Here is a 26,809-nt window from a genome sequence, read left to right on the forward strand (position 1 = left end):
TYTCCTCCTCCTCTCAGAAAAGACTGCCAGACTTTCATGGTCTGCCTTTTAGATATTCCTAATTTTCTTTTGTCTTTGCAAGAAACAAGACTGACTTGGGCTCATTTGGATTCAAGTTAAAGAAACGTTTCTTACATGAAGAAGTCAGGCTCAATGGTTTCGGTATCTTTAGTCGTGTGCTCAGAAGTAACCACCCCAGCAGAAGGGCTGGCACCTTTCTGCCTCAGTTTTAGTATTCTGCCTTAGTGCTCGCTGACTTCTGGCAAAACTAAGCAGTCAGTTCTGCTCTGGTCATACTACGCAAATCTGCRATATCTTGTTTGATTTTTAATGTAGCTCTTCTGAATGTCATTTTTTGCTAAAAATTAAGATATTACTATATAAGAAATCAATCAGAACTGTGCAAACAGCAGATTTCTGATTCCAGCTTGGAATTCAAAGAGCTTGTGTCAAAGGCAAACTTATTTTTAATATTAATTAAAATTTATTTGCATCTCAAATGTAAACTATTAGCAAATAGAAGAAAATGACACTCCCTCAGCCACGAAGCAAGCAAAAGACACCATGTAGCATTAAAAATATTAATAAAAGGGCAAAAAGATACAAGACATACAAATGAACTTCTGCATTAAGGCTGGGTAGCAGTGCAATTATCTGTTGTTGTCATAGATYCTCCCACAGTATACTCTACATTTTCTTTAGATGCTAAGAACGCAACTGTTTACCTCTAAATAGAAGAGTTAAYGACTGGCTCCCTCTACAGTTACATGAATGTCACCAGCACTGATACTTTTCAGAAAACATTTAAAATAGTTTTATGACCAATCTTTTTCTGTTGATTACTATTAAAAGAGGGATATTTTCAAAACCATTACATAAAATTAAAGAACTGAAGTACTCACAGATTTAACATGTTTTTCNNAGTAGGAGCCTACACCAACATATCTGGCAAGTCAGCCATTGCTTTTAGTAATAACCTCTGAATATTTTGCTCATTTTTATTGCTTAAAATGAGTAGTACTAAGTTTCAGTATATTGAATATTGTATATTCATTTAAAAGCTGGATAGAAAAATTATAGCTTGCTTTGAGTTTGAATCACAGTGATTCCTTTACTTAGTGACAAATGTTAAGAAAGCAAAAACTTAAGTGGTATATTTTGTCAGAAATCTGATGTCATTAGAGCTTATTTTCTCATTTTTGATTTAAAAGGATGTATTATTTTTGTTTTCTTAAAACATTAAAAGTAACATTCCTGCAACTGTTAAAAAAAAATGTACTCGAGTGAAGATTGAAAAGAAAAACAAACATACCCTGAAACAGCTTCCTTTTCAAAAATGCTTCCTTTGAAATAACTTCTTAAAATGATATAATGCAATCTTACAGAGCTTATTCAGCACAAATTTGTTGGTTTCTCTGAAAAGTCACTACAGACCCGCCATGTTTCAACAATAGGATGTAATTTATTAAACCTAAGTGAATACACAAAGAGGTGAAAAATGTTCAGGGGCACTAAAAATACTTCAAGCATCATTAGTTGGACTATTATAAGGCCTTTTGTGCTAAAAGGGAGAAATTGGATATATTAGAAGCACACCTAACTTTTCAACCAGACTCTTCCAAATACCAGAATCCTCTTCCATATTCTATAGCAAATCACATAGCCCACAGCAGATTAGGGTATTTTTGGATTTGTAAAGTCATTATTATTTTAAATGCCATTTATTAAAATTACATGTCATATACATGAACTGTACCAGAGCTACAGGCTTCCCAATAAGACAGAACCACTAAAAATGTAAATCAGACCCTAAAAATAGCACTGGATGTGACTACAAAAAAATCCAACAAGAAAAGAATTCATATCAAATCCAGTACACAAGCTTGTGAACCAGAAGGAAACACTGTCAGTCACAGGGACACACTGCGTAATTCACTGATTTTATGGAACTTCCTCAGGTATTTTCTTTGCTATTTCAACAGGTAGTTCAGAAACATTTTTCCAGAGAATAACTGCCYTAATAAGGCACCGAAACAGAAAGGAAAACCAGCAATACCAGTGCTGAATCATCTATAGCTTTGTTTACTTACAACCTGAATTACTTATTATGTATTTCTTATTCTGAAAYTTAAGATTAAAAAAACCTTGACAGTGATCTGCTGAATTTATCACAAAAATCTTCTGATCCTCACACCAAATATCAGAGTTAAAAGACTTCATCAGGGAGATGGGCATTCAATAAATCCTAAAAAGGCGAGAGTAACTTTTCCATCACTCTTACTCATACAAAATGGTCCCTGCTCTTTTCACTCGAAATAGTGCTTCTAATAAAAATTCTTAGCATAGAAAGGGAGGAAAATATGGCAGTTATTGGAGAATTTCCCTCAGCTTTGTCATGAGGAAATGGTGAACAGGAAATGCARGGAGCTCCACAGAGCCTCTAAACTGGGAGCAGCTGGGAGGGCTACAGCACGGCTTAAATCCAAAACTATTCTCTGGACAGCATAGGACTTTATCTCATGTCCCCCAAACCTTTTCCTTAAGTCAGTGTAGTCTAATTAAAACAAGCTGTGTTTTTTCAGCAGCCAAATGTTGAGTAGCACAAAACATGCTTTAGGAACAGTCTTCAGATATAATAAAAATTGCAATATTCTTCACACCAGCTCTTAAAAAACAAATGTATGAAGCCAGGATGCACATAAAAGAAAGAAGACATACAGGTAGTGTGTTTTATGTGACAATTTCTTGAAGAAACGTGTTTGTACACCTGATTAAGCAACTGTGTGACTTCAGAGTGGTTCATCTATTCTTAAGTCCAAGTATGTACRTTTATTTTGAAATAAGAACATCATCACATCTAGCATTTTTCAGGCATGGGTCAATCATTCAGGACAAGAAGCCCCCCTGGATCTCTGCCTTCAGTTGCAGCAAACCCATTTTCACGAACAGAGGATCTTACTGCATACCGAGGCAAAAAGATTGAATGAATCCCAGGTTCTTTACTATAGATAGCTACAGAGTTTAAACAGCATTTGTATCATGAAAACATAGCCAAAGTTTAAAAGAGAGGTGACTCTATCTTTTGACAGTTACTTGAGAGCACAAGCAGAGCTCCAGGCTCTCCAACACCCCTCACGCTGCATGTTCACCGCTCAGCACGGCGCGCTGCCTGCAGTGCAGTTCAGCATTGTTCCTGAGGCCCACGGGCTCGGACAGAGAGAGGTTGGAGCTTACCTAAAACGCGTAYGTCCTGCGCTGCTGCCCTGCTCTGGGCTGTCTTCGTGCGAGCCGCAGCCTCGGCACAGGGGCAGGCCGCCGGCGCCCTCCCTGCCTTCCCGGCGCCCCATTTCCCCGCGGCGCCTCGGCTCACCTGAGGTGAGACAAAATGGACGCCCTCAGCGGGAGAGGTGCTGCCGGCGGGACGAGGAGGGGATTACGCAGGAGCCCGTTACCGCCACACAGTGCGGGCGCTCGGGGTTCGGCCGCTGCTCCTGGCTGCTGCGTCGAGCGGTTTCAGGCGAGCTGGCTCGCGTGCCTCAGCACCTCTGAGAAACAGTCATGCTTCTTGTGTGTGGAACGTTTTGGTAGAAAAGACAAAAAAATCCCCCCAAAACAGAACTTAATTAATATTCCCCTTGGCAATTCTGTATTTCCTCACATCCGAGTCCATTTTTTCCCATGTTTTCCACCTAGGTAAAATCCAAGTTCCAATCTCAGAGCAATCTATAAAAAGAATGGAAATACAGGCAGATAGTTAATTACACAGTAGTACTGGCACTGCAAATTGTCTCTGTGCATATTCACTCTCTGTGGTAAACAAAAGATGATTTACACTTATTTTGTTATCATTAATCACTTCATATTTTTTCATAGGCAAAAGTACAAACGGGCACTTGTGACGTACCAGCTGAGACCACTGTTAGCTGCTGCCACGAGGTGCTCTTTCACCTCAGCGAGCTTACCACTGGATCTCTGTAATGCCCCCACGTGAAGGTAGGTGGAAAAAGCATGATTTTGCTCTGCTCAGTCCTTAGCTAGTCTTTTCCTAGAGATTTTTACTTACTCATGTTAAGCTTTTCAGTCAACAACAGCTTTCCCACAAATCAGAGTATTTTGACAAGCTTTTGTATTTTTATCTCTACATATAAATTAGTGTGTGTGTATATATATATATATATATATATGTATCAGTAAATACAACAGTATATTTCACGTTTTCTAACGGGTGTGCTTTTTCTCTTAGAGCTCAGTCAACTCTGTTTTTTGAGATGATTGGAAGGGTGCCTGGAACATACAATACATTAATACTGGTAGGGGAAAAAAAACCCAAATACCAAATTACTGGACAGTAGGAAACACAGTGCAGAGATAATGTACCAGATAATGTATCTGAAATGCGAGCTAAGATTCTGGAGCACTCTAAAAGTCAGAGTGGAGAGCTGTAATTGTTAATTCCTGCTGATCTCAAATCAATTAATCCAGAGAGCCTTTGGTATCCAGACTGCACTATTTGCAGTATAAGGAATCATAGCAGAGCTAAACTGCAAATACATATTAGTTACCACACAGCAACAACTACTGATGTTTAAGAGGGAGTTACAGACTGCATAGAATCCATAATAGCAATTTTAATGTACCTATACGCATTTTTAACTGGTTCCCTCTTGAATGCAATCAAGCGATTATTTTATTATTTTTGTATGGAACTGAGAAATTATACATATATGCAGGAATTTGTATTGCTTGTTGCTGGGTCTTGGTATTTTTTACTTTCTCCGGTAATCTCAAGATTGTTCTGTTCAGGTAAAAGTAGTTACACCTACCTGGAATTATGAATATCTTAGCCTAGACAACAAGGACACACTGATCAGCATCAAATAAATACTATTTTAATCTTTCCACTTCAATGGAAATACCAATAAATTGAAAGCTGTATTAGTGACATACAATCTCACAGAAAACCACTTTATTCTAGGCATCAGGAACATTCTGGCTACCTTCAGACTTAAAAAGGGTAATTTTGCACTCAGACTTTACCTTCTCCTCATTCCATTTTGAGCACTTTTAATGTTCATAAAGCTGCATCACACACCTACTTTGTTGCATAGTATTTTCTTTGCCACACACCTGCCTCCCCACCAGCACCACAAACATGTCCTGATGAGTTTCTAATGATGATTCCAACAAAGCTTGCTAGGCTGCTGGGCTCCATCCAGTGCTAGTTCTTTTTGGACACTGAAAGACAGAATTTTAAGACTGTTTGTACTTACAGTAAACAAGGTAATAAGGAACTAAGACCAAATGAAGACAAAACAGACACTGATGGTTTCATTTGAAGGGCAGTTGAGATGCCACCCTAGGTGTTCCTCCACTATATGGCAGAGCATTGCAGCAGCTCTACCCATCATCTTCAAGGAATATTCAGAGACTACTGGTTATGTTTGTAATCTTCCTCGTTAACAGAGCTGTAACATTAAAACTGAATGCTGAAAGAATAATAGCACCTGGCCGGGGAGAGGGAAAGTAAAACTAATCCTGCATCACATAGAAGTAATCAGATCCCACTCTGCTGAACAGTTGATGCTATATTCCTGTTTTTTGATTCTTTTAAATCTGATGCTGAGCACAAAAATGACACATCAGAATTTACTAGTGTTAATACAGCTCTTTAACCCATTGCTAGCTAGTGAAGATTTCAGGTACTTCACCAAATCTCCCCTATTCGACAGTAATCACATGGTACTTATCTTTGTTGCCCCCACAGGGTAATATTCTGATCTGTATCTTCTTTCTCCTCTATGATAAAAAATTGAAAACAGATATTTCATCTGCATTTCTGTACAGCACTGTTGGTTTCAGTTTTGAGTATGCAAAGGAGTGATAGAATAGCTTGCATCAGCCTTTGTCCATTTCCTTAATTCTTTTGAGTGCCTCTAGAAGAGCTTCCGAAGTATTAAAAAAAAATCACYAAAGTCCCCATGACTCACTCCAAATGTAGAACTACACAGAATTATCCAGGTCACCATCACCCTCATCTTCCTCAGGATTCTGTCCTTCTCAATCGTCAACTGGTGAAGTTTTGCTCCCTTACTAAAACTCTCTTTACTCCTTTATTAAAACAGTGCCCTTTGGAACCCATGTCAATAGGCTTTAGGGACCTGCCTAGGCTTTTACATGGACAGACCTTGTTGATCACACAGTACAGAAGTGCTGGTCAGGATAACTTTGCCCCTGACCAACACATCATCCACTGAGGTGTACAGAAGAAAAAATAAGGCTTCCCATTTGGATGTAGAAACACATTCAATAAATTCTTTCCCTGTCCTCACTCCTGTTTTTTCAGATGCTGCAAGACTGTTCCAAATATATGTCCTCAGCTCCTGCTACAGTTATCTTTTAGTTCTCTTCTGCTGAAAAAACAATAGGACTCTGCCTTCCATTTATAACTTCATAAGGCATATGAAATGACCATCCAAGACAAAAACAGACTTTCAGCTCCCTCCTTCCCTCAGTATATCCCAATTCTTTTGCTTCTAAGCAAGGAGTGATGTCAAAACCCATGGAATTCCTACTGGAGAGAAAGCCAGTATTCTTACACTTCAGGGTAAGGGTCAGTATTTCAGAAGTTTAATACGGGCCTATTAGCCTCAATTTTTTGCCCCAGTTTTTAGTCTGATTTGCTTTTACTAATTTGAAAAAATAGCACCAGAAATCTGTGAAAAGGAAGGTATGGCAGTCTTAAGTACATAGAGAGACAGACACACAGTAATCTTCACTTTGCTCCTGCTCTTCAGAGTGGTTCTAGTGGTCAGCCTTTGTGAACTGTGGTTCCTTTTTTTCACCCTACTTTTGGGGTAGGTCCCAAAACAAATTTAATGGAGTAGAGCTGACTGAATACTGTAGCTTATATACTGCACGCAAGACAGCATGCAGTTTCTAAATAAACAGTATCACATTGTTAGCCTATTAGCATTAAAAACTGGAATAGGGCAGGACAAGAGCAACCAGGAAGTAGAGCTGACTGTTTTTAAATTAGATTAAAAAAAAAAATCAATACTCCTTCAGCACAATTTTGGTATCTTTAGCAATGTAAACATCACAGATCTTTGAAAGCATTACAAAAATTTCCCATTGAGATGGGTTGTGAATTTACACTTTCTAATTTAAAACTTCTCTCCCAACTACTCTAAGTAGTAGTACCTCACAACCTGAATAAACAAGCAAATGTATTTTCTTCATCTGTTTTCACTCCATGGGCACTAAGATTTTATTCATATATACACTGCTTCCTAGTTGCCTGCAGTATCAGAAAGCTGTTTACCTGTACATTATTCATGTAATATTCAGTTTTACCCATAACAGCAGTCTTACAATTGCTGTTATCTTCTTTTTTTTTTTTTTTTTGTATAAGAACTAGCATTTCTGAATGTAAGTCAGAAACCTCCTACTTGATCATTACAAACCAACAGATGCACTATGCCACCTTGTGACAGTACTTCAACAATACACCAAACATTCACTACTCCAGTGCAGCAATTTCCAAATTGCAGTTTACAGACCTCTGGAACATACTGAGTACTTCTAAAATCCACAAAGCAGGCCTAATGAAAGCAGGTTGACATACAATACAGCAGTATTCACATCTGAAAATACTAAATAGATTTGTTGTACTTCCATGGAGATATATTTAGAAGATCATAACTTAAAGGAGATACTTAGAGCAGAGGTTTTCTAAGAGTATCTATACTCTACATGCCAAATCCCAACTATGTTACCTGGTATAAGCATGGTTTATGCTGTATTACGTTATGCATACATCTGAAAAACATGTAAGATGTAAGAGTCATTTTTCATCCTCTAATATAATTTTTCCCCTTTGACGAAAGGAGTTTTAAAAAGTGCTAACAGTATTTTGAAGTGATAACAGTTCTTTAGAACTGCTTTAGTAAGTTCAATTCAAATGAAGCAGAAGATTTGTGGGTTTTTTTCACAGAAAATATTAATACAAATCTGTAGTAGCAGCAGTCTTTAATTTACCAAAAACCTGGCATCTATTAGCAATAGAAACATACACAAAAAATATATTTGTTTATACAAATAAAATTAGGTTCTGAATATTCACAAAGTAACATAACAGAGCAACAATTTTCTTCACATTGACATTCAAAGTTAGACATATCAGTCATGATATAAAAACCCTGCAGAAATACTCAGTCCAGCACCATGGCAGACAGTGCATTAAGATCTCTCATAAATGGATGGTGAGCTAGTATTTGATCAATCTTCTGTCTTTGCTCATAATCAGGAAATATTTTTATCAGGGCATCTCTTAGCTGTACTGTTTCTGAGGCAGATCTCTGTGGTGGAATCGCAAGACAAGCCTGTATGTTTGGTTCCAGTGAAAGCCAAGTTGGTGAATGATCGCTATGTATTTGGTTTTTAGGTTGTCGATTGCTACTAGTTGGTTTGGAGACTGGCACGAAGAAAGGTTTCTCAGAAGAATATTGTCCACTGCTCTGTAAAGCCTTCTGTGGTGCCAGAAAATCTCTATGGAACAAAATTAAAATCTTTGATTAAATAAGGAAGAAAAGATGCTAGGTGTCTCTGAACAACCACAGAAAAGAAAAGCCTTTAACTCCTACACTTCCCTGCTGCTTATCTAATTATTTATCAAGAAACACAGACATTTGATTCCAAAGTGAAAAAAATAGTAGGTATAACAATTTTCAATTTGAATTTGGAGTGACTAAAAACGTCAATTAACATTATCTAGAACAAGTTCCAATGTGCTTTTAGAATACTGTGACATTTACTTGGCAAAATACAGTAAAAACAGTCAAGAATTTATTTTATAGAAGTATCAACCTCAGTATTACAGAGCTAAATACATAAAAAGATACACTGAACACATGGACAGTGACTAATCACATGTGAAAATACAGACAGACTAAAAGGGGTTCAGCTGCTCCAGGGAGCATCTCCTCATCTACTTTTGCTCATGACTTGAGAGCTGTCAGCCATGCCAAATTTTAGGATCAAGGCCATAATCTGCCTCATTTGACATCCCTAGTAAGGGCAATTAATTTTTTAAGCAATTTCAGTATCTGAATATTCGTCCTTAAATATTGAGATTTCATTTCAAACTTTGTAGAAAAAGTTGTTGTCACTCTGAACTGCTAGTATTAAAAAATTTAGGGCTGCTTCTACTTCTGATACCATTAGATAACATAGAAACACGAACTGAAACTCATGTAACAGTCCATTCTCCCGGTGCTAGAGGAAATAGTACATAAAATGTACTAAGCTCTATTTGAAAAGCAATTAGAGCAATGAGAGGACTCAGTATGGAAAGGTTCTCTAATTGCTTGAGATCTAGTTTCTGACCTTACTCCTGGCAACCAATGGTGCCTTTTATGCTCACTGTGTCATTTAAGTCACATAGAAAACTCTTAAGGAAGAACAAAATCAACTCTTTACACACTGGTACCTTCTCTCTCTCCAAAAACAACCCATACGGTTAGGAGACCAAGCTCTTCTAGACTTCTCAAAAGAAAGGTCCTCTCCTTTTACACACTCCTCACAGCCATCTCTCAGGACATGCTCCATTTTCACTGCATTTTTCTTGAACATAGGTGACCAAAACATAACGTTCCAAAAGACATCTCATAAGAGTTTTACATCAGAGCTTGAATATTTCCTTAACAYTTCCTGTTGCAGTTCTAGAACTGCATTTGCTTTTTTGATGCCTACATCATATGGCTATTTTCAAATCAACCTACGATCAGCTGGTATATATGTGTTTTCTTTTCCTCAGCTACTTCCAATAGTCTAGCTTCCCGCTTACACTTTCTATTAAGTGCATAGGCTTGCCTTTTGTACAACTGATTTGTTATTACTTCATCACTTGTTTCTAAAATCTGTCAGTACTCCTCACTACCATTAGCATTTATAATTCCCAAGCTACTGAAAGAACTGCAAAGAGTTTATTATCTCATGCAAAAGAGTAAATCCACTCTGAAGTCTTGGCAGGTAATGCACAGCAAGTTCATACTTTCGTATATATATATCTAAAAATAGAATGATCTTACAAGATCTATGTCTATTATTTTTTAAGATTATGAATAAAATATAAATCCATGTAACAATAAAACCAATTTTAAGAGGTATTGCTAATCGCACAGTGCAGTACCCTCAAGATACCTTGTAGAGTGAAACACCTCTCCTGTGACACAAGATATGAATTTAGAATCCTCCTTTGGAGTGCCTATTGTCCCACTATGGATAATGAGTAAGTGATTAACCAGGATAGCATCATACTAATTCGCAAGATACCAGACTACCACATCCACACTCCTGGTAGGTTTGTGCAGTATTGTTTGGACCACCTTTAYGTGAAAGCCACCACAATCAAACCTCACAGAAAGTTACTGAGGCATTTGTCTTGCTTTTCTTAGACGTGATCGATATCTTGATTAGATGCAAGTGTCACCAGCAGTTTCTGAACAGAATGAACTAACAGGAAAAAAACATGGTTTTGTTAAGCTATGACATCCTAATAAACCATCTTCTTGCTTAGTATTACTGTACCTTTACTGTATAGCTCTAAAGGAAGTGTTTTGAAGCAAAACATGAAAGCAGTCCATTTCACATTTAAACTCATAGCTGTCTCAAAGAAAAGCGAAAATAGTGCTTGTACCTAGAACAGCCTTCATTGCGAAGGAAGTCCTCTAATCTAGGTCCATTTCTTCCCAAAGGATCATCAGGAACCATAAATATGTCCCCAGCAAAAGTGTACTGGAGCAACCTGTAAGAGAGTTTTTTCAAGATTCCTATTAATGTATATTTTCTCCCCCTTTACCTGTTGCATAAGTTGCCATAAAGCAGAAGCTTCATACCATACTAGGAGTTGCTGAAGTGAACACCATTTTAGGCTGTCAAAACAATTTAATGGGCGATTATGTGGATTGTTGCCATTGCACTGCAGAACATCTAGTTCTTTTTTTTTTTTTTTTTTTTTTTTTTTTTTTTTTTTTTTTTTTTTTTTTAAAGAGACCAGGATGGATTTTCTAGATGATTAGAGAATATCTTCTGGTTGTCTGAACTCCCCTTCCTTGCCAGGATGTTCAAGTAGCTAGCTAAAATGCATACATTACCAGAAAGCCAAACAACCAGTGGACATGGAGTTAGCTGTTTACTGTCATTTTTCCGGAATCATTTTAGGACAGTGGGAAATCTGCACTCAAGGAAAACAGTTCAACCAAAATTTGTCTGCAAGGAAAGGATTTGGTATAGTGGAATTTCCCCAGAAGTAAAACTGATAACAGATGTTAACACAAGTTCTTGAAAACCACAGGCTCTGAATGACGCACCTAGTGTACTTGCTGAARTACTGTACAAGAACAGAACCAAGCTTGGGTAAAACTCGCTCAGAAAATAAGGTAAATACCTACATAACAAGCCAACGTAAGTTCCATGTTCTTCAGCTATATTAAGAGAACACAAGCCAGCTTTCAACTATTTAATTCAGGTAAACCTACACAGACCCCAGTCACTGCAACACAGATAATACCCTCAGAAGATATCTGTAAGGTAAGAACTCTAAGGAATTAATGGTAAATTTGGGCAAAGGAGATTAACAGTAGATCATACTTTGATAGTAAGATCTGTTTTAACAGAAAGGAAAAAAAAGATACATACTGCACAAGAGAAACTAATTCACAGAGAATCCACCCGTCAACTCTGGGATATTTGACAGTTACATCAACTCATCTACACCCCAAAGACACTCAACAATTATAACATTTGCCTGCAGCTGGTTAGTGGTAATTGTTTATTATGTTATTTAGATATGTCTATTTGTTGTGCTACAGTAAAGAGTGAYTGATTCTGAAACCTTAACAGTGGACCTGTATCTTAACATCTCCTTGAAGAAATGACATGTAAATCAAGGAAGTCTCTAAAAATGGACCTCAGAAAAGGAATATTTTAACAGGATGTAACACAGCTTCAGAATGAAGCTTGCTACACCAAGCTTCTATTTACGTGAAGAAATAACAGAAGTGCATTAGAGAATACATGAAAAATTAGGAACATTAACCTATTCAAGACATGATTATAAGGCCATGTATTAAGGAAATGCAACTCAAACACAGTTTTCTTTTGGGCTCTACCAGAGTCACACGAAAGACTGCCTTTAGAGATAGATTCCCTCTTCCACTCCCCACCCCCCTTAGTAATGCCCATTACTGTACAGACAGGCACCCTTTAAGCTTTCTTAGAAACCTGAGCAGTTACCTTTTCTGAATAATTTCCCTCCAGGCAAGTGATTCTGTCACAAATTCTCTGAAGTTATCGTTAGTCACAATAACACCTCCTGTTCTATCAGCAAGATGCAATAAAAATCTGTAAAAATCATTTCAAAGACAGTTAAAGATAGTCTGCCTTGCTCAAAATTATCCAAATATCTAGAAGAATAAACATCTCCATCATTCAGAAAGAACACACTTACAGGAAAACTTGAAAACAAGCATTTTCCTTACCAGGAAATTACTCGATTTTGACCTACCATATAAATTTAAGCAGTAATGCTTTAGGTAGCATTAGTTTTAGTGCAGTAGAGTCATTATTGAAGGCTAAAAAGACACAAGATTCTGAAGTATTTGTAGAGGTAAATGGTATGCTTTAAAGAAGAGCACAATATTTCATACACATTCCAATCCAAGTTTATTTCCACATACTTCTTTTGAACATTTTTTTAATTGTCCAATTAATTTTTGGACATTTTTCAATGTCCTTATTCTGCACGATAGTTATACATGTTACTTGCTTGGTCTATCAACACTTGTCTATATGACTACTGCTACCATTTTTTGTTAAATAATTAAGACAAAWGGTAACTATCGATTTCTTAATAAAAAGCATGATTTGTTTATCTGACAGAAAATAAGCTTTTGGGTAGTTGAAACACTGCATGCAGATTATTTCAGTAGAGAGTTAATGGATTTTTTTTTAAAGGAGGCACGTACACTTTTAACCATAAGTACAAGTATGTTAACACAACATTGATTTCCCAAGTGATCTCAGCTGTACCTACCGCACCTGCAGAGTATGTTATATGAAAGCTGAGCGTATAAAAAAAATATTACAGCTATGGAGGTAATGTGGAAAAAAACGCCAACTTGGCTGCCTTATACATACTTCTGTTTTTTGCTGTAACATTATTACAAACTAAGATTTGAGCTGCTGTATTTTAACAAGGAAGATGAATTAAGTTCACTACACTTTATATATCTTTTGCACATCAAGTTTTGCAATCAGGTAAGCGATTTTGCAATCTAACAAAAAATAGGCATACCCATGATGTAAGAACTTTATGACTTTGTAGATAAAAAATAAAAGTAGGAATGATTATTAGTTTAGAAGGCAGAAACTGAGGCTCTCTGCCAAATGCAATTTCAAAGCGGCAAACTGCTTATCCAYGCAGAATTAAGAAAGCTGACTGAAAGAACTTGCTAGTATGCTCTGCTAACTATATCTCAAGCCTGTGAGAATTCAGTAATAGGTATGTAATCACTAGCGGACTGCCCTCTCCCTCAAAACCACCACACACCTAAAGCTTACTGCTCGTTTGCTGAATTAAGATTCCTAAATTTTGAAGTTGAGCTCTGTTGCTCAAAATAACTTGGAAACTAATCTAAACATTGTTACATTGATCCAAATGCCTGTCTGTGCCTAGGTGCCACAACAGTATTAAAAAACAATCAAACAAAACAACAAACAAAATAGTAACTCTCAGCAGCTGATTTACACTCCAAAGTTAGAGACCATTCAGGGATAAAACTATGATCAGGAAAGCATAAAACATTATCAGAAAATTCAACTCTTTCTCAAGGCAAACGATGAAATTTGAAATGAATTCACTTAGCAATTGTTTTGTTAAAATTGCCATGAAAATTTTGCTATTTTCTATTAATTTCTGAAAACTGTATATACAAAATTACATATCTTATTATAATAAAAAATAGATTTCTAGATGTAACAAATGTAAAGCTCAGACTTAAGCTGGATGCATAGCTCCTTTCTAAAGGGGATGAATAACCGGCTAATACTATCACGTATGAAGTATTACTGTTACAATCACCAGTCAGATTTTTAAGAAGACTGTAACACTACACATGTTCCATACCGGTCATCATGAGCAGCAATTCTTGCTCCCAAAACCATCCTTGCAGGGGTTAAAGACAATATTCCAACGTCCTGGAGCTGTGTTAAGAAATGCTGCTCTGTTAAAACATGAAACAACTGTTCAGTTTTAAAAATAAAAACTTTCCTCTAAGCTATTTAGAGATTTGACAATTAATCTGATATATAATTAGCAGAGAAGTGCATTATTTCTCTATTAATCTACAGGAATGGCTTGTTGACAGTTAGAGATCTACTAATATTATAAGAATGGAAGAGGTTGAAATCTAAACGAAAGATTCTCTGTTTTTTTTTTTTTTTTAAAAAAAAAAAAAGAAAAGAAAAGCCTATGTCAGCTGGCTTGCAAAGCATTTCAGAGCATCCCAAACTGTATATTGAAATAAAAAGATGGATGCTGAGCAACCAGAACTTTTATGCTTCAGTTTTATCAATTATTTCTTTTCTACTCGATTCCCAGAAGTATCCAATTAGCTGTAACTTAGTTTAATAAAGATAATAATAATAACAAAGTAAGGAAATTATTTGCCTCACCTGTAATGGAAGGATCACGTCTTGTTCTCCACTGTGGAACAAATACAGTAATATTTCTGTGGCCACGTTTCCAAAAGTAATCAACAGCTATTGCAATTCCTCGACAGGAGAAGAATTTCCTTAGACCATGACTGGAGGAGGGGGGAAGAATAGAAACGTCACTTGTAACTTAACTCAAAAGCCTTTCCAAAGTAAGACAGGTAAAGTTGCTCAGTCCACGTTGAGTTTTGTGAGCAGAACTGTATTTCAGTAACCAGAAGAACCGTGTTTTCCTTCAAAAGAGGCTGATAACGACTGTTTCAGAAATCCATTGATTATATATTAAAATGATCAGCATCCAATTCATGATAGTTCCAGATATAATCCTACTATGAAACAGAACAGCTTTGGCTCAATTGGTTCTGAAGAATTAACAGGAGGAGAAGTCCGCTCATAATCTAAAATATTAGGGCTTCCTTTCCCTTTATTTTCACAATCTGAGTTTTTTTTAAGTAAAATAATGCATTTTTCTGAAGAAAGACTTTTAAAATACTATGTTTCAGTGGTAATCATTTCTTCCTCTTAAAGGAGTAAGATGCTTACTTCTTCCTATTTTTGTAGCTTAGTTAAGTGGCTTTCGAGAAAACTAATAAACAATTATCTAACACGAAGAGTATTGAGATTGGAATTGATGACCTCCTGAGGTCCCTTCCAATCTGAATTATCCTATGATCCAATATACCTATTCAGTAAAAGGTAAGAAGTCCTTCTTTAGTTATTTATTGTCTAATGAGGTTTTAAGGACTGAGATTCAAGAGAAGGAAACAAACAGGAATCTTAAAGAAAGACACAGACCACCAGCTGAGAACTACCTCCAGTCTACAAACACCTAACAGCAGGTTATGTAAGGTTAACTCCTGTTTTCATTCAGAAACTTTGCCCTCACATTTATTTTCTTAAATTAGAGGCTAGGTTTAGAAAAAACAAAGACATACTTAGGTCAGAGAAGATACTTATTCTGATTTTAATAAAACTATAAATGAAAATGGCATGAACAAAGCATTTCTTACAAAGAAATATTCCACATTTTGAATTAGATTAGTGAATAAAATGATTTACATAATAATTTATCAAGTGGGTCATTTTAGATTAGTCTTATAATAGTGTATAGATAATATATAACATATAATGTAATCGAAAGTATAACTATAACAGGTGGGAGTGTTGGAGGGAAACGTTTTATGTAGGACAGAAAAATAAATAAATACAATCAGAACTGTAAAAGGAAGAAAATCTGATCTGTTAACTCACTGATTTTCTGGAAAAAAAAATCCTATGTTGTACTTGCCCTAGTAAAATTAAGTGTTCTTTACATCAAGAGCAGTCTAAGAAATGCAGCAGTCAGAGAAGATTTACCCTTTATAAATCTTCTAATTTCTGAACTTAAAATGCAGTCCTAATCTTAAGCTTATGTTTTATTTAGGTTAATAAAGTAGAAAACTTTGTTCAATACTTTCACTATTTTAACAGCTCTCAGTTGAACTTCAGGGACACGAAAAACTCAGTGCTCATGTTGCAAACTATGCTTTCTCCACTTCTCAATGCTTCTATTTCAGGATTTTATACCTGCAGAACTGCACATGACAATATTCTTCATTTAAAATTAAAAATGAAATTAAAAAAAATCCATTCAAGGGTAATCTTATCTTCAAAACATCCATTTCAAAAGACTGCATCCGTTTCCCTGTACCCACCGTAAACACTTATTACTGATCTCAGCTATCCTACATCTTTCAAAACCTATGATAACCCTAAAAAGATATTTTTGAAGTTAAAGAGATGATCATAAGTTACAAAAAGCAGTAAACAGCAGAAGCCTAGGCTTTCTAAGGATTGATTTCCAGGCCACGTCAAGTTTTCCTTTTGTTCTGTAACTAAATTAAGAAAAGCATGTATCACGATTTACAAATTATTACAGAAATATATAACTCCATTAACTAATTTCTTAACTCTGTTGCAAGTTTCTTCAGTATTTTAATAAAATTTAATTTAAAAGGACAAAATACCTATCTGAATGCTTCAATCTACATTGAAAGGCCTGTTATCACCATAGAAGAAGGGGTAGGTTTTAAAACACTTGTTAGTGCTTAGAGCAAACTCTACTCATCTTCTCATTCAGCAAGCATAYTGAAACTATAGCTGTCAGGCCTATGCTAGGATTAATACATCAATGTACGGTTCTTACTAGGCTGTGTATGTCAGAAAGAGAAACACTCAGCTTTTTGCAGTCTTCCAGAGCTAAGCTGCAAAGTAGGTTGAGTTTCTGAAAGCCCATTCAAGTCTTAGTCCAAGCATGCAAGCAAAGCGTTAATTCCTTCAAAAAAAGCAGGACACTTATGAGACCAAAATACATAGCAATAGAAGCAGATATCCATTCCCTCAAGCAACTGGGAAGCAAAACTGATGGCCTAAAAAGAAAAAAAAAAATCTTCACTTTCTAACATGAAAAAAAATACTAAGACTTTGTTTAGCCAGATGGAGGCTGCAAAATAGCTACATAAAAAACCTCCAAATCTCTCTGCATTGATTATTTGTTAGGGCATGTAAACGTCTCAGTGGTTCTGTTATTTTTGGTCATTTTTTCCTGTCCTTTTCATAAGCAGAGTTTTCATTTGGCTGAACAGTAGGAGGTAGATGTTACAGAATCACATTTGGGGAGCACTCCACGGACACCAGGCTGCTGTGCTCTACAGGAGCTTCACAGCCTTTAGAGGGCTAAGTAGATGTTTAGTCACCATCTTTTAATTGCTTGGTTTCGATTGTGTTAAAAATACAACAAAAAACATCAAAAAAGCATGTTTCATCATACCATACTCCTCCTGACACGTGATATACCTCTATCTGCTGGAAAAACTATATATTCTGTCTTACAACAGGATGTTGAGTTTACCAGTTGCAGATGAAACGTGTAGAAGAAAAAAAATCTCTCTACATTTAAAAAGTAGACAAAAAAGGATGCAGTGTGTTTGTTATTTTCTACATGTCCACAACAATTTGCATTTATTTTTCATTAATACACATTTGGGAAATGATTCTAAGAAGTTCAACGTAGCTTATGACTCAGTCATTACTTGCACTTTTACATCACTATTTTCTATCTAACAGAGTCTGAACAATGAGGAAATAAGTCTGCTTAAAGAGCTATTTACTGTAACAAAACATTGTACACTTTTTTTATTCATGCAGTGTCAGAGTTGTGGATCATGTAAGGTTTCCCTGTGAAAGCTAGCAGGACTACAGAATTCAAATGACAGAAAACATCAATCAACTAGTTTGATTAACCCTTCAGTGATCAAATTGAAGAATTTTACCGTTGCCACTTAAAGGGAATAGTGCTAGGCTCTTACTTAACATATGGAAATCAATTTATAAGGATGATTACCCTCTTCTTCAGTCAACGATCACTTGATAGGAAAGGTTATACACTRCAGTCTTCCTACATTCAGTCTTACAAATGCAGCAAGTTATCCAGATTTACTTTTGACTCCTGCTGGTGCTACACAGCATACATAGCATGTCCTTCCCAGATACATGGTTCTATGACTGCACTACTAGATCCTTGTTCCTTAAATCGCATTTCAAGCTAATAGTCTTTGAAAAAGTTGGTTTTGTTCTGAACAGTGGAAAACAGAGTCCCAAGAAGGACATGTGCAAATGCATATGCCTCTCAATAAAACAAAGCAAGATGTATTTTTACTGTGAAAGAAATTTAGAACACTTTCAGAAATATTCCTGAATATACTGCATGCCTAGGAATTTCAAGGTATCTGCTGATAGCCTATGTAAGGTATCAGCAAATACCAAGGTATTATCAAAACAGAAATCATCAGGCTATGATTACACGTAGAGGAARGAAGTTGAAATTTATTCCCTGGTTTACTGGAATAAGAGCATTGATAGTTCTGCTAGTTCTATTTTCTGAAAGTTTCTGTAACGCACTTATGAATTCTGTTTGAGCGGAGGTGTTGTGCAGAAAAAAAAAAAGAGTTATAAGTATTTATTAGCCCTAATAGCTGCTTACGTTTTGCTATTCCATGAAGCTTGAAACTAGAAAAAGTTTAGGAGGTACAGCAGATCCATCATAGTCATGAAAGAACAATACCTAAAGGCATTTTTGTCTAAGTCCATGAAACTTGAAGAATGCAACCGTATTTTTTCCATTAATACAACTGTATTTGTGTGTACAGAGACACACAGATCTGTTCATCGAAAGACTCTGAATATCTCCTTGAGTTAGCCAGACCAGCATGAGGGAGGCACGTTCGTGGCTCAGCCCAACACAGCGCATAACAACTGAACAACTAAYGAAAAAATCGAACACAGCAATGGGCTTGAGCTGGCTTCAGCCCATGTATTCATTTCTGGCAACTGGGGATGCCCAGCATCATGACGTGGAAATTCTCTTAGCAGATGCTCTGTAAGTTTCCACGTTTCCTTTTATGTACAGTATCTCAGCAGAAAAGTATAACTAAGTCAGCCATAAACACAAATGCCATTACTAAGCAGAAAATAAAAACTACATCAAAATTCTTTTATGTTAGAAATTAAAATGAGTACTATCAATCTCATGTAATCTCCAATTATCAAATCTTACCATATCTTACCAATGCAGCCATTACTACTATCTGAAAAACCTTGCTGAGTACCCAAATTGTTTTTCACCAAAAAGCTAGCTAGCAAAAACTTAGTTTTAGATATATGATGGCAATCATCTCTTCCCAATTTAATTTGAAAGTTTATTGAACTTTTTATAAAGAGAAAGAGTGGTACTTACGAAATTGCAACATTGCTTCCATCAATAACGATATGTTTTAAATATGGTTTCCCAGGTTCATTTTTCAACTCCAGTCTGTATGGCTTTTTCAAAGAATCCATAAATCTTTGAACCCCAGTAACTGAAGGATCAACATGACGTCTGTATGGTCCCACTGTCTCTCTATCAGGATTTGAAGTGTGTATTTGTGAAGACAATTCAGGATCTTGAGGAGGATTTTCCAATTTTGAAGTTTGGGAAGGGTGCTGTTTGAGAGGTCTCACTTGAGAAGAGCTGCAGTGTCCAAACTGGTCCTCAAGAACAGGATGAATATTCTGTACTCCTGAGGGCCGTGCAAATTTCCGCTGAACTGCAGTTTTAGTCTTAGCTGACATATGCTGCACATCTGAGCTCCCTCTGGCTACAAAATCAACATCCTTTGGAGCTCCAGCCAGTACAGTGCTACAAGTCACAACGCCATCAGTTTCTATATCGCTAGATCTTGAACTGCGATTTTTACCAGGGGAATAAATGTCTCTTTGTTTACAAGATATAGCTGAATTTTTACTGGAAGGGGAGGCAGGTTTGCATACAAGCATATGCATTTTACCTTCTGCATCAACCTGTGCATTTGGTAATTCTCTTATTTTGTGATGTTCATTTTTTATCTCCTTTGAAGTATGACCGGATTTAAGCAGATTTTTATTGCTAGAATTTTTTTTGTCTTCTTGAGTTTGTGAATGATTTGCATCACCTCCTAATGGAGGATTTATAGCTTTAAGTTTTTGAGATGACTGTTCCTGTTCTTTCTGAAATTTTAGATTTTCTTTTTCAATTTCTTCTAACAATGTTAATGGTTCCACAGACTGTCCCAGGATACCAATAACTTTTTCTACAATATTTTGGGAATATCCCATTGTTCTGAAAAAGTTCACAAGAATCTTATATTCCATTTCCTCACTGATGTCATCTCCTTCTTTAATAGAGAAGCTGGGATCATCTGATTCACTGCAGCTACCTGAAAGCAGATCAATAACTGAATCTTTGTTGCAAGGATCATGGTGTGAGACAGACTTTAATTCCTGATCATTTTCTAAAGAGAATTGTTTTTTAGGAAGCCTTTCCTCAGCATCAGATGATCTTCTTTTACACGATTGTCTCTCTTTAGAAACTACTGCCTCTAAAGGAGGCACAACATTTATGGGAATAAAACTTGTTTCAGAAGCATCAGAAAAGACAGTGTCCATTTTTTTTGTAAGTTCAGTTACAGGTGTTCCAGCATTGTTTCTTGCTTCTTCACCACCTGTTCTTCCATCTTTGTTCACAACAATTACTTTGGATGCCTTATTCTGTAAAAGCTCTGTTGGGCTTTCAGAACCTGTAAGATCTATGATATCACTCTCTACTTCGTAACATTCACTTTGTGTGAGGSTTAGAAGTTCTCTTTTTAGTGAGCTAGGCAAGATCAGTAAGTCCATCGTGTATTTATCTGCATGTGCTTCCACAAATTGTCTAAACTGCTTTTTAACTTCTGGTTCATTGTCGCTTAATAAGCTTTCATTATTTTCAAAAAGCTTCACAAATTGCTGAACATGACTTTGAGCCATAACAACAGCTTCTGCACCCCCCTTAATACTGAGTAATCCTATTTCCAGCACTGTTATGTCAGCACAGGTATCCTGAATAAGACAGTTGAGAAAAAGGCTCTGTGCACCAGCAAAAATGCAGTGCATGTCCTTTGGGTAGTATTCCTTTTCTTCTAGTTCAGGTTCACAGAGTCCCTTAATATACTCCTAAAAGGAGAGAAAGGCAGTATAGTAAACTACTTTCATTTGTGAAAAGCTTTTATATAAAATTTTATATATATATATATATAAAAATACAACCAGTTTTGTTTAGGTAATAGAGTAATACAGTAACAGACAAGTGCATTGGCAAATAGTCAGCTTTAGTGAAAGAAATATGAGAAAATAAATATTGCCAGTAAAATGGATAACAGAAATAACCAGATATTTAAAATTACTTTTAAATAGATTTCACAGAAGACTTTCTTTGGCATACTATTGTTTACAAATAAATTTACTGAAAACTGATAGCAGCATAGTATCTGAGTTGTAGTTCAAACACACTACATTTGTATCTAATGAATGCAAAAAATCCTTACCATTCTTGATATCGGAGCTTTCACTATGTTGAAGTACTTAGGCTCATATACAGACAAAGCACAGACACTGCCATTTCTGTCTCAAAATTAAGAATGGCTGTATGGTTAAAATTCTTGTATCTGCAATCTGAAACTTTATTCCTAGTATTTACACAATATGTAATTCATTCTTTTAGGTTCCAGAATTCTATGCAATACACAGAATTCAGTTAAAAAGGTTGATAGCTAAAACAGAAAGTTTTAAATTACTACACTTTTTTACTTTAAGAGGCTAAGTCATTTGAAAGATCTTGATTTTTGATGTAGTCTTTAGTTAAAAAGAAAAGCAAGTATTTATTGTTTAAAAAGATAAATCTAGGAAGATTTATTTTACCATCTCCATTCTCCAGTCATGAACAAATTCCTTGCACCAGAGTAACTCTAGTCCATAAAACTGAACTTGTAAAAACAATTTACTAAAGAAAATTTCCAAAGAGGGGCCATCACAATGGTAATTATCCCTTTCTTTTAAATAGTTATGATGTGTTAGCTCTCTTATATTTACTAATGACAATAAATAAATAGTTATAACAATAATATTAATAATAAATCAAAGACATCCATCTGTGGATGTACTGTTTGCATCTTAGTAATCACATAACTGTTTTTGCAGAGCAATAAGACAATGATAAAGTAAAAGGTTATTCAAGATCTGGGAAATTGTCATTACATTTATTAAACGGTGCTGAAGCCAAAGTAAGCGCACTGCTTGATACTGATGAATTAAAGCACAAACTTCTATTATAAAATTTTTCAAGGGAAGCAGTAACAACATGCAATTGTTCATACTCTGCAGTCAATAAGCTTTGGTTCCCATCCAGGGAGACAATAAGGGAAGTTAAGTCTCCCAGATCCTTTCAAGTATCTGAGGTAGGAATGCAGACAGCAACAGTGATCTCTGAGCTTGTTCTGTACAGGCAACATAGCCAAAGAACAATCTTGTTATGGTAACTTCTCCAGACTAGGTTCAAACTAATAATTAGAAATGAAAATCATTACTATCCATTTCTGAAACATACAATTACCAAATTTTAGTGCACATAGTTGAAGGATATTATAAAAAAATTTGGATAGCTTTTAACAGTGCACACAGCTGGTGAAAAGTTAGAGAAAACAAGTTTCCAGCAACACTACTGTTGTCTTATGCTTATAGAAGTTTTCTGAGCTGTTGTATTCCAGACCTGAATGAATAAAACTAACATTGTTACTTACCCAATAATGAGACAGTAATTTTAGCTCATCTTCTACAAAAAAATACGTTTTACTTTTGGAAATTAAGACAAGACCTACACAAATGATAGGATGAAATGGTGAAGGACTCCATTAAAAGTTTTCAGTCTATCTTACTAGGAAAATTGAAGGGCTCTGTTTTCACTGTGCCTTTAYGCATGCTTTGGCATAAATGTGTCCAGTTCTGGGCTCCCCAATACAAAAGAGACATGGAGCTACTCGAAAGAGTCCAGCGTAGGGCTACGAAGATGATCAGAGGGCTGGAGCACCTGCCCGATGAGGAACGGATGTGAGAGCTGGGCCTGTTCAGCCTGGGGAAGAGAAGACTGAGGGGGGATCTTATCAATGTGTATAAGTCCCTGAAGGGAGGGTGTCAGGGGGACGGGGGTTAAACTCTTTTCAGTTGTCCCATGCGACAGGACAAGAGGCAATGGGCAGAAATTGAAGCACAGGAAGTTCCACCTGAATGTGAGGGGGAATTTCTTCACTGTGAGAGTGACAGAGCACTGGAACAGGTTGCCCAGAGAGGCGGTGGGGTCTCCTTCTCTGGAGATCTTCAAGGCTCGCCTGGATGCAACCCTGTCTAACGTGCTCTAGGTGACCCTGCTGAGCAGGGAGGTTGGACTAGATGATCTCCGGAGATCCCTTCCAACCTTACTGATTCTATGATAACTTGTGTTTTAACTCTCTTATCTTTCAAGACTCAACTAATGCCTAACTTCTCCTTTGTGATATTTAACATAAACCCAAGCAAGTGAAGCTGACTACTAAATCTCAAAAGATGAAGTCTGTGATGCATACTTTCTGTGCATAGTACCCATGTATGATTTTTTTTTCCAAAAACTGACATTTAAATTCATTTTTTATTGAAGAGTTCTCTTCTTTCCTTGTGTTTTCTTTTACTATTATTTTTCTCTTCTGAAGAAGGAGGGATATAAAGAGAGGAGGACTTATAGTAAGACAGCTACCAAAATCTGAACAAAATGCAGTACAAGTTTAAACTGTTGCTTTGTTTCCATCAGCTACAGGCATTCTTATTATGATACCTATACGTTTCACCAGGAAGTACTCATATCTAGTTCTCAACAGCTAATATTGGACAGAAGTCAATAAGAACTTGCTCAAATTCTATGAGAACACACACGTATACATGCGTACTAATTTAATGACAAATCCCTAGTTTTCTGTCACAGTACAATCACCGCCTCCCGGAGCACCGCTATGCAGCTAACACAGCTTTAATTATTAGGTTATATAATTGGGCTCAGGGCAGAAGTAAGCAATTATCAGAAGCAAGCAAGAAAAAAAAATCAAATACAGTATGAACTCATCTGTATCTCAGAGGAAGCAGATACAAAATTTAGTACCTTTTTGCTGGGAGACAAGGTCAGCAAAGGATTCAAGGCAAAGACTATTATTAGCATATAAAGGTTATATTCTAGTTATTATGTTACTGTGTTATGTTATTATTCGGTATTATAAGACATTGGGTTGTTTTAAGTAAGATAAATTGTGCCCAGACAACATATGCAGTGGGAAAGTCCTACCAACAAGCCCTAGCCCTGTCTGGTTATACTTTTATAACTCTGCCAGTAATATGCTAAAAGCATAGTATGGTCTCTTTAAAATGTTTTCCTATAAATATTTTGCATGATTGTAGGAAACCAAGCAAATAGAAAATTGAAATGTGCTATGTTTCAGATTTTAGTTTTCAAGGATGGGGAATGTTGTATCACAGCTACYTGGACAGGAAGAATATCCTTTCGTGATACCTGTAACAGCTTCCGGAGTTTCTGAGGCCAACTATACAAGCAAATTGGTTTACAGTCAATTTCAAAGCCAACTAAACAACCTCAACCTATGAAATATTTCACACAAGGAAGTCTTATGCACTACCCAGTTAAGGAATCAAGCTTTTGAAAATGGAACACCAAGTCCAACAGTGAATTAAGTCCCAAAATAAATTTTTAAGAATCTCCACTAAAACAAGAAGACAGGTATTGCAGTTCACTTTGAGAGCTACTTTCTGAATAGTTTTTTGTCATATGATTAAAGCAGATATACTTCTACTACAGGCCAACTATGAGTATTAATGACATTATTACAGCTAAGCCCCTGAAAAGCATTAGCTGTATAAAGGATTTAACAATTACCTGAAAATTACTTCACAGCAACTAGTGTCACCAAGTCACAAAATGACTAGATAGCTTTTCCTCTCCCCCGCCCTTTAGTTTAGTGTATTTGTGCTCTTTTCAACAATACATTCGACCTATCTGCTCCAGCAAACAGTCTGGTGAGATAGTCTGGATCTGCTAGTTTCTAGGCTTCTATGCTTAAACTGTGAGCAAGAATTCCGTTAACAGGCTATTAAATGTCACAGAAACACGCTGTTTAAAAAACAATCATGAGACACGGCAATACCCAAACACTTCCTTGTGATTTCTTGACTTAGGAAAAAAGAAAAGGAGGGACAGACAGACACATCCTGATCGCCTCCGCAGCACTGAGCCCAGCGGGGCAGGCACGCGAAGCGCTCCCGCCGCCGCACAGCGGGCCCCGACAGCAGTTCAGGGCTACGTGAGCCGATACCGCAGTCACCAGGAACTCCGCGCTTCTGCGTTACTCCCCTTCGTTCCTGCCCCTACGTCAACACCCCGGCGGCATCTGGCACAYACCTATTTGCCCAGGCGGGGCAGTTTCTGTTTCCTCCTGAAGCAGTGGCTTTTTTCGCCCGTTCTTCCTCCTTCTCCCGGCCGCCCGCCCGCCCCGGCCGGCACCGCAGGGCCTTTCCCCGCACGGCGGTGCCGCTCCTCGCCCCCGCGCTCCCGGCCCCCAGCCCCGGGCCTACCTTGGCGCTGCGCACAGCCTTGCCGCCGCCCGCCAGCTGCACCCAGATCCTGGCGGCGGCCGGCGGCGGGCCCGCGGGCCGCCAGTCTGCCTGCGCCCCCAGCACGGCCAGCCGCACCTCGAACAAGCCCTCGATGCGGCCCCGGCTCCCCTCCAGGAAGCGGCTCTTCTCCGCAGGGACGGTGAACTCGTCCAGCCCCGGCCCCGGCACTGGCCCGCAGCCGCGGGCCGCCCAGCGAGCCGCCATCAGCGCCAGCCGCGCCGCGCCGCGCCGCGGCCTCCCATCCCGCCGGGCCGCAGGACAACAACACGGGGAATCCCCACCTCCCGCGGCGCGGCTCCGCTCCGCTCCGCTCGGCGCGCGACGTCACCGGCGCGCGACAGCCACAGCCGCGGGGGCGGCACCGCCCCGCCTCGGCGCCATCTTTAGTAAGGGCGGCGGCGCTCTCCGCCCGCTCTGGGGCCGTTACCATGGGAAGAGCGCGTACTGCGGAGCCCGGAAGGGTGCTGAAGGGCGAGTCAGGCGCCTGCTGTTTTTCTTCTGCCTCGCAGCTCTCGCCCTGGATGGGCGAGTGCTCGTCATCGCCGCCGTCGTTCCCCGGGTGTCCCGGGAGCAGGGCGGCAGCGGCTCCTCACAGCGCGGGCGCCCCGGCACGCGCCGCCTCCCCCCCCCCGCGCGACCGTTAGCCCCAGGCGCGGTCTTCACACAAACGGTCACTCACTGCCGGCAGGCTCCCGCCCACCCAGCTGGGTCAGAAACCTTCCTCTTTCATCCTCGATTTCACAGCCCAGAGCTTTTGTGCTAAGACCCAGTTGCCAGAGCTACCTTCTGGCCTCATCGTCTTGGATTTCGTTTAAAAAGAAATGTAAGTTTTGTCATTCGTGGTTATAGGGCAGGAAGCTATATCCTCCTCAGCTTTGATAGCTGAGAAAACAAAGGAGTCTCACTTAATGAAACATGGAGAGTAAATTTAATTCTTTAAAAGTAGTTCTAGGGCGTTAGT

At 37.9% G+C, this 26,809-nt stretch overlaps 1 protein-coding gene and 1 long non-coding RNA gene across 5 annotated transcripts; both read right to left on the reverse strand.

Moving 5' to 3' along the window:
- Positions 1-1,702: 1,702 nt before the first annotated feature.
- LOC146596520 (uncharacterized) lies at positions 1,703-6,941 on the reverse strand. Its single transcript, XR_014895717.1, has 2 exons — positions 5,128-6,941; positions 1,703-3,723 (listed from the first exon to the last, which is right to left on the reverse strand). It is a non-coding gene; the product is annotated as an uncharacterized LOC146596520 (long non-coding RNA).
- A 116-nt stretch (positions 6,942-7,057) lies between these two features.
- N4BP1 (NEDD4 binding protein 1) lies at positions 7,058-26,440 on the reverse strand. 4 transcript variants are annotated; one of them, XM_085303823.1, is made up of 7 exons: positions 26,276-26,440; positions 19,547-21,318; positions 14,734-14,864; positions 14,186-14,282; positions 12,295-12,402; positions 10,697-10,804; positions 7,058-8,547 (listed from the first exon to the last, which is right to left on the reverse strand). In XM_085303823.1, the coding sequence occupies exons 1-7, from the start codon at positions 26,276-26,278 to the stop codon at positions 8,211-8,213; spliced, it is 2,556 nt and encodes an 851-aa protein (XP_085159949.1). In that variant the 5' UTR covers positions 26,279-26,440; the 3' UTR covers positions 7,058-8,210. The 4 variants fall into 4 exon arrangements, with proteins under 4 accessions (XP_085159949.1, XP_085159946.1, XP_085159948.1 ...); XM_085303820.1 differs by lacking the exon at positions 26,276-26,440 and adding an exon at positions 25,807-26,160; XM_085303822.1 differs by lacking the exon at positions 26,276-26,440 and adding an exon at positions 21,690-21,801.
- Positions 26,441-26,809: the final 369 nt, after the last annotated feature.

The sequence above is a fragment of the Rhea americana genome, unplaced genomic scaffold (assembly GCF_003343005.1).
Source record: "Rhea americana isolate MKP2758 unplaced genomic scaffold, rheAme1 scaffold_20, whole genome shotgun sequence".
Taxonomy (NCBI): domain Eukaryota; kingdom Metazoa; phylum Chordata; class Aves; order Rheiformes; family Rheidae; genus Rhea; species Rhea americana.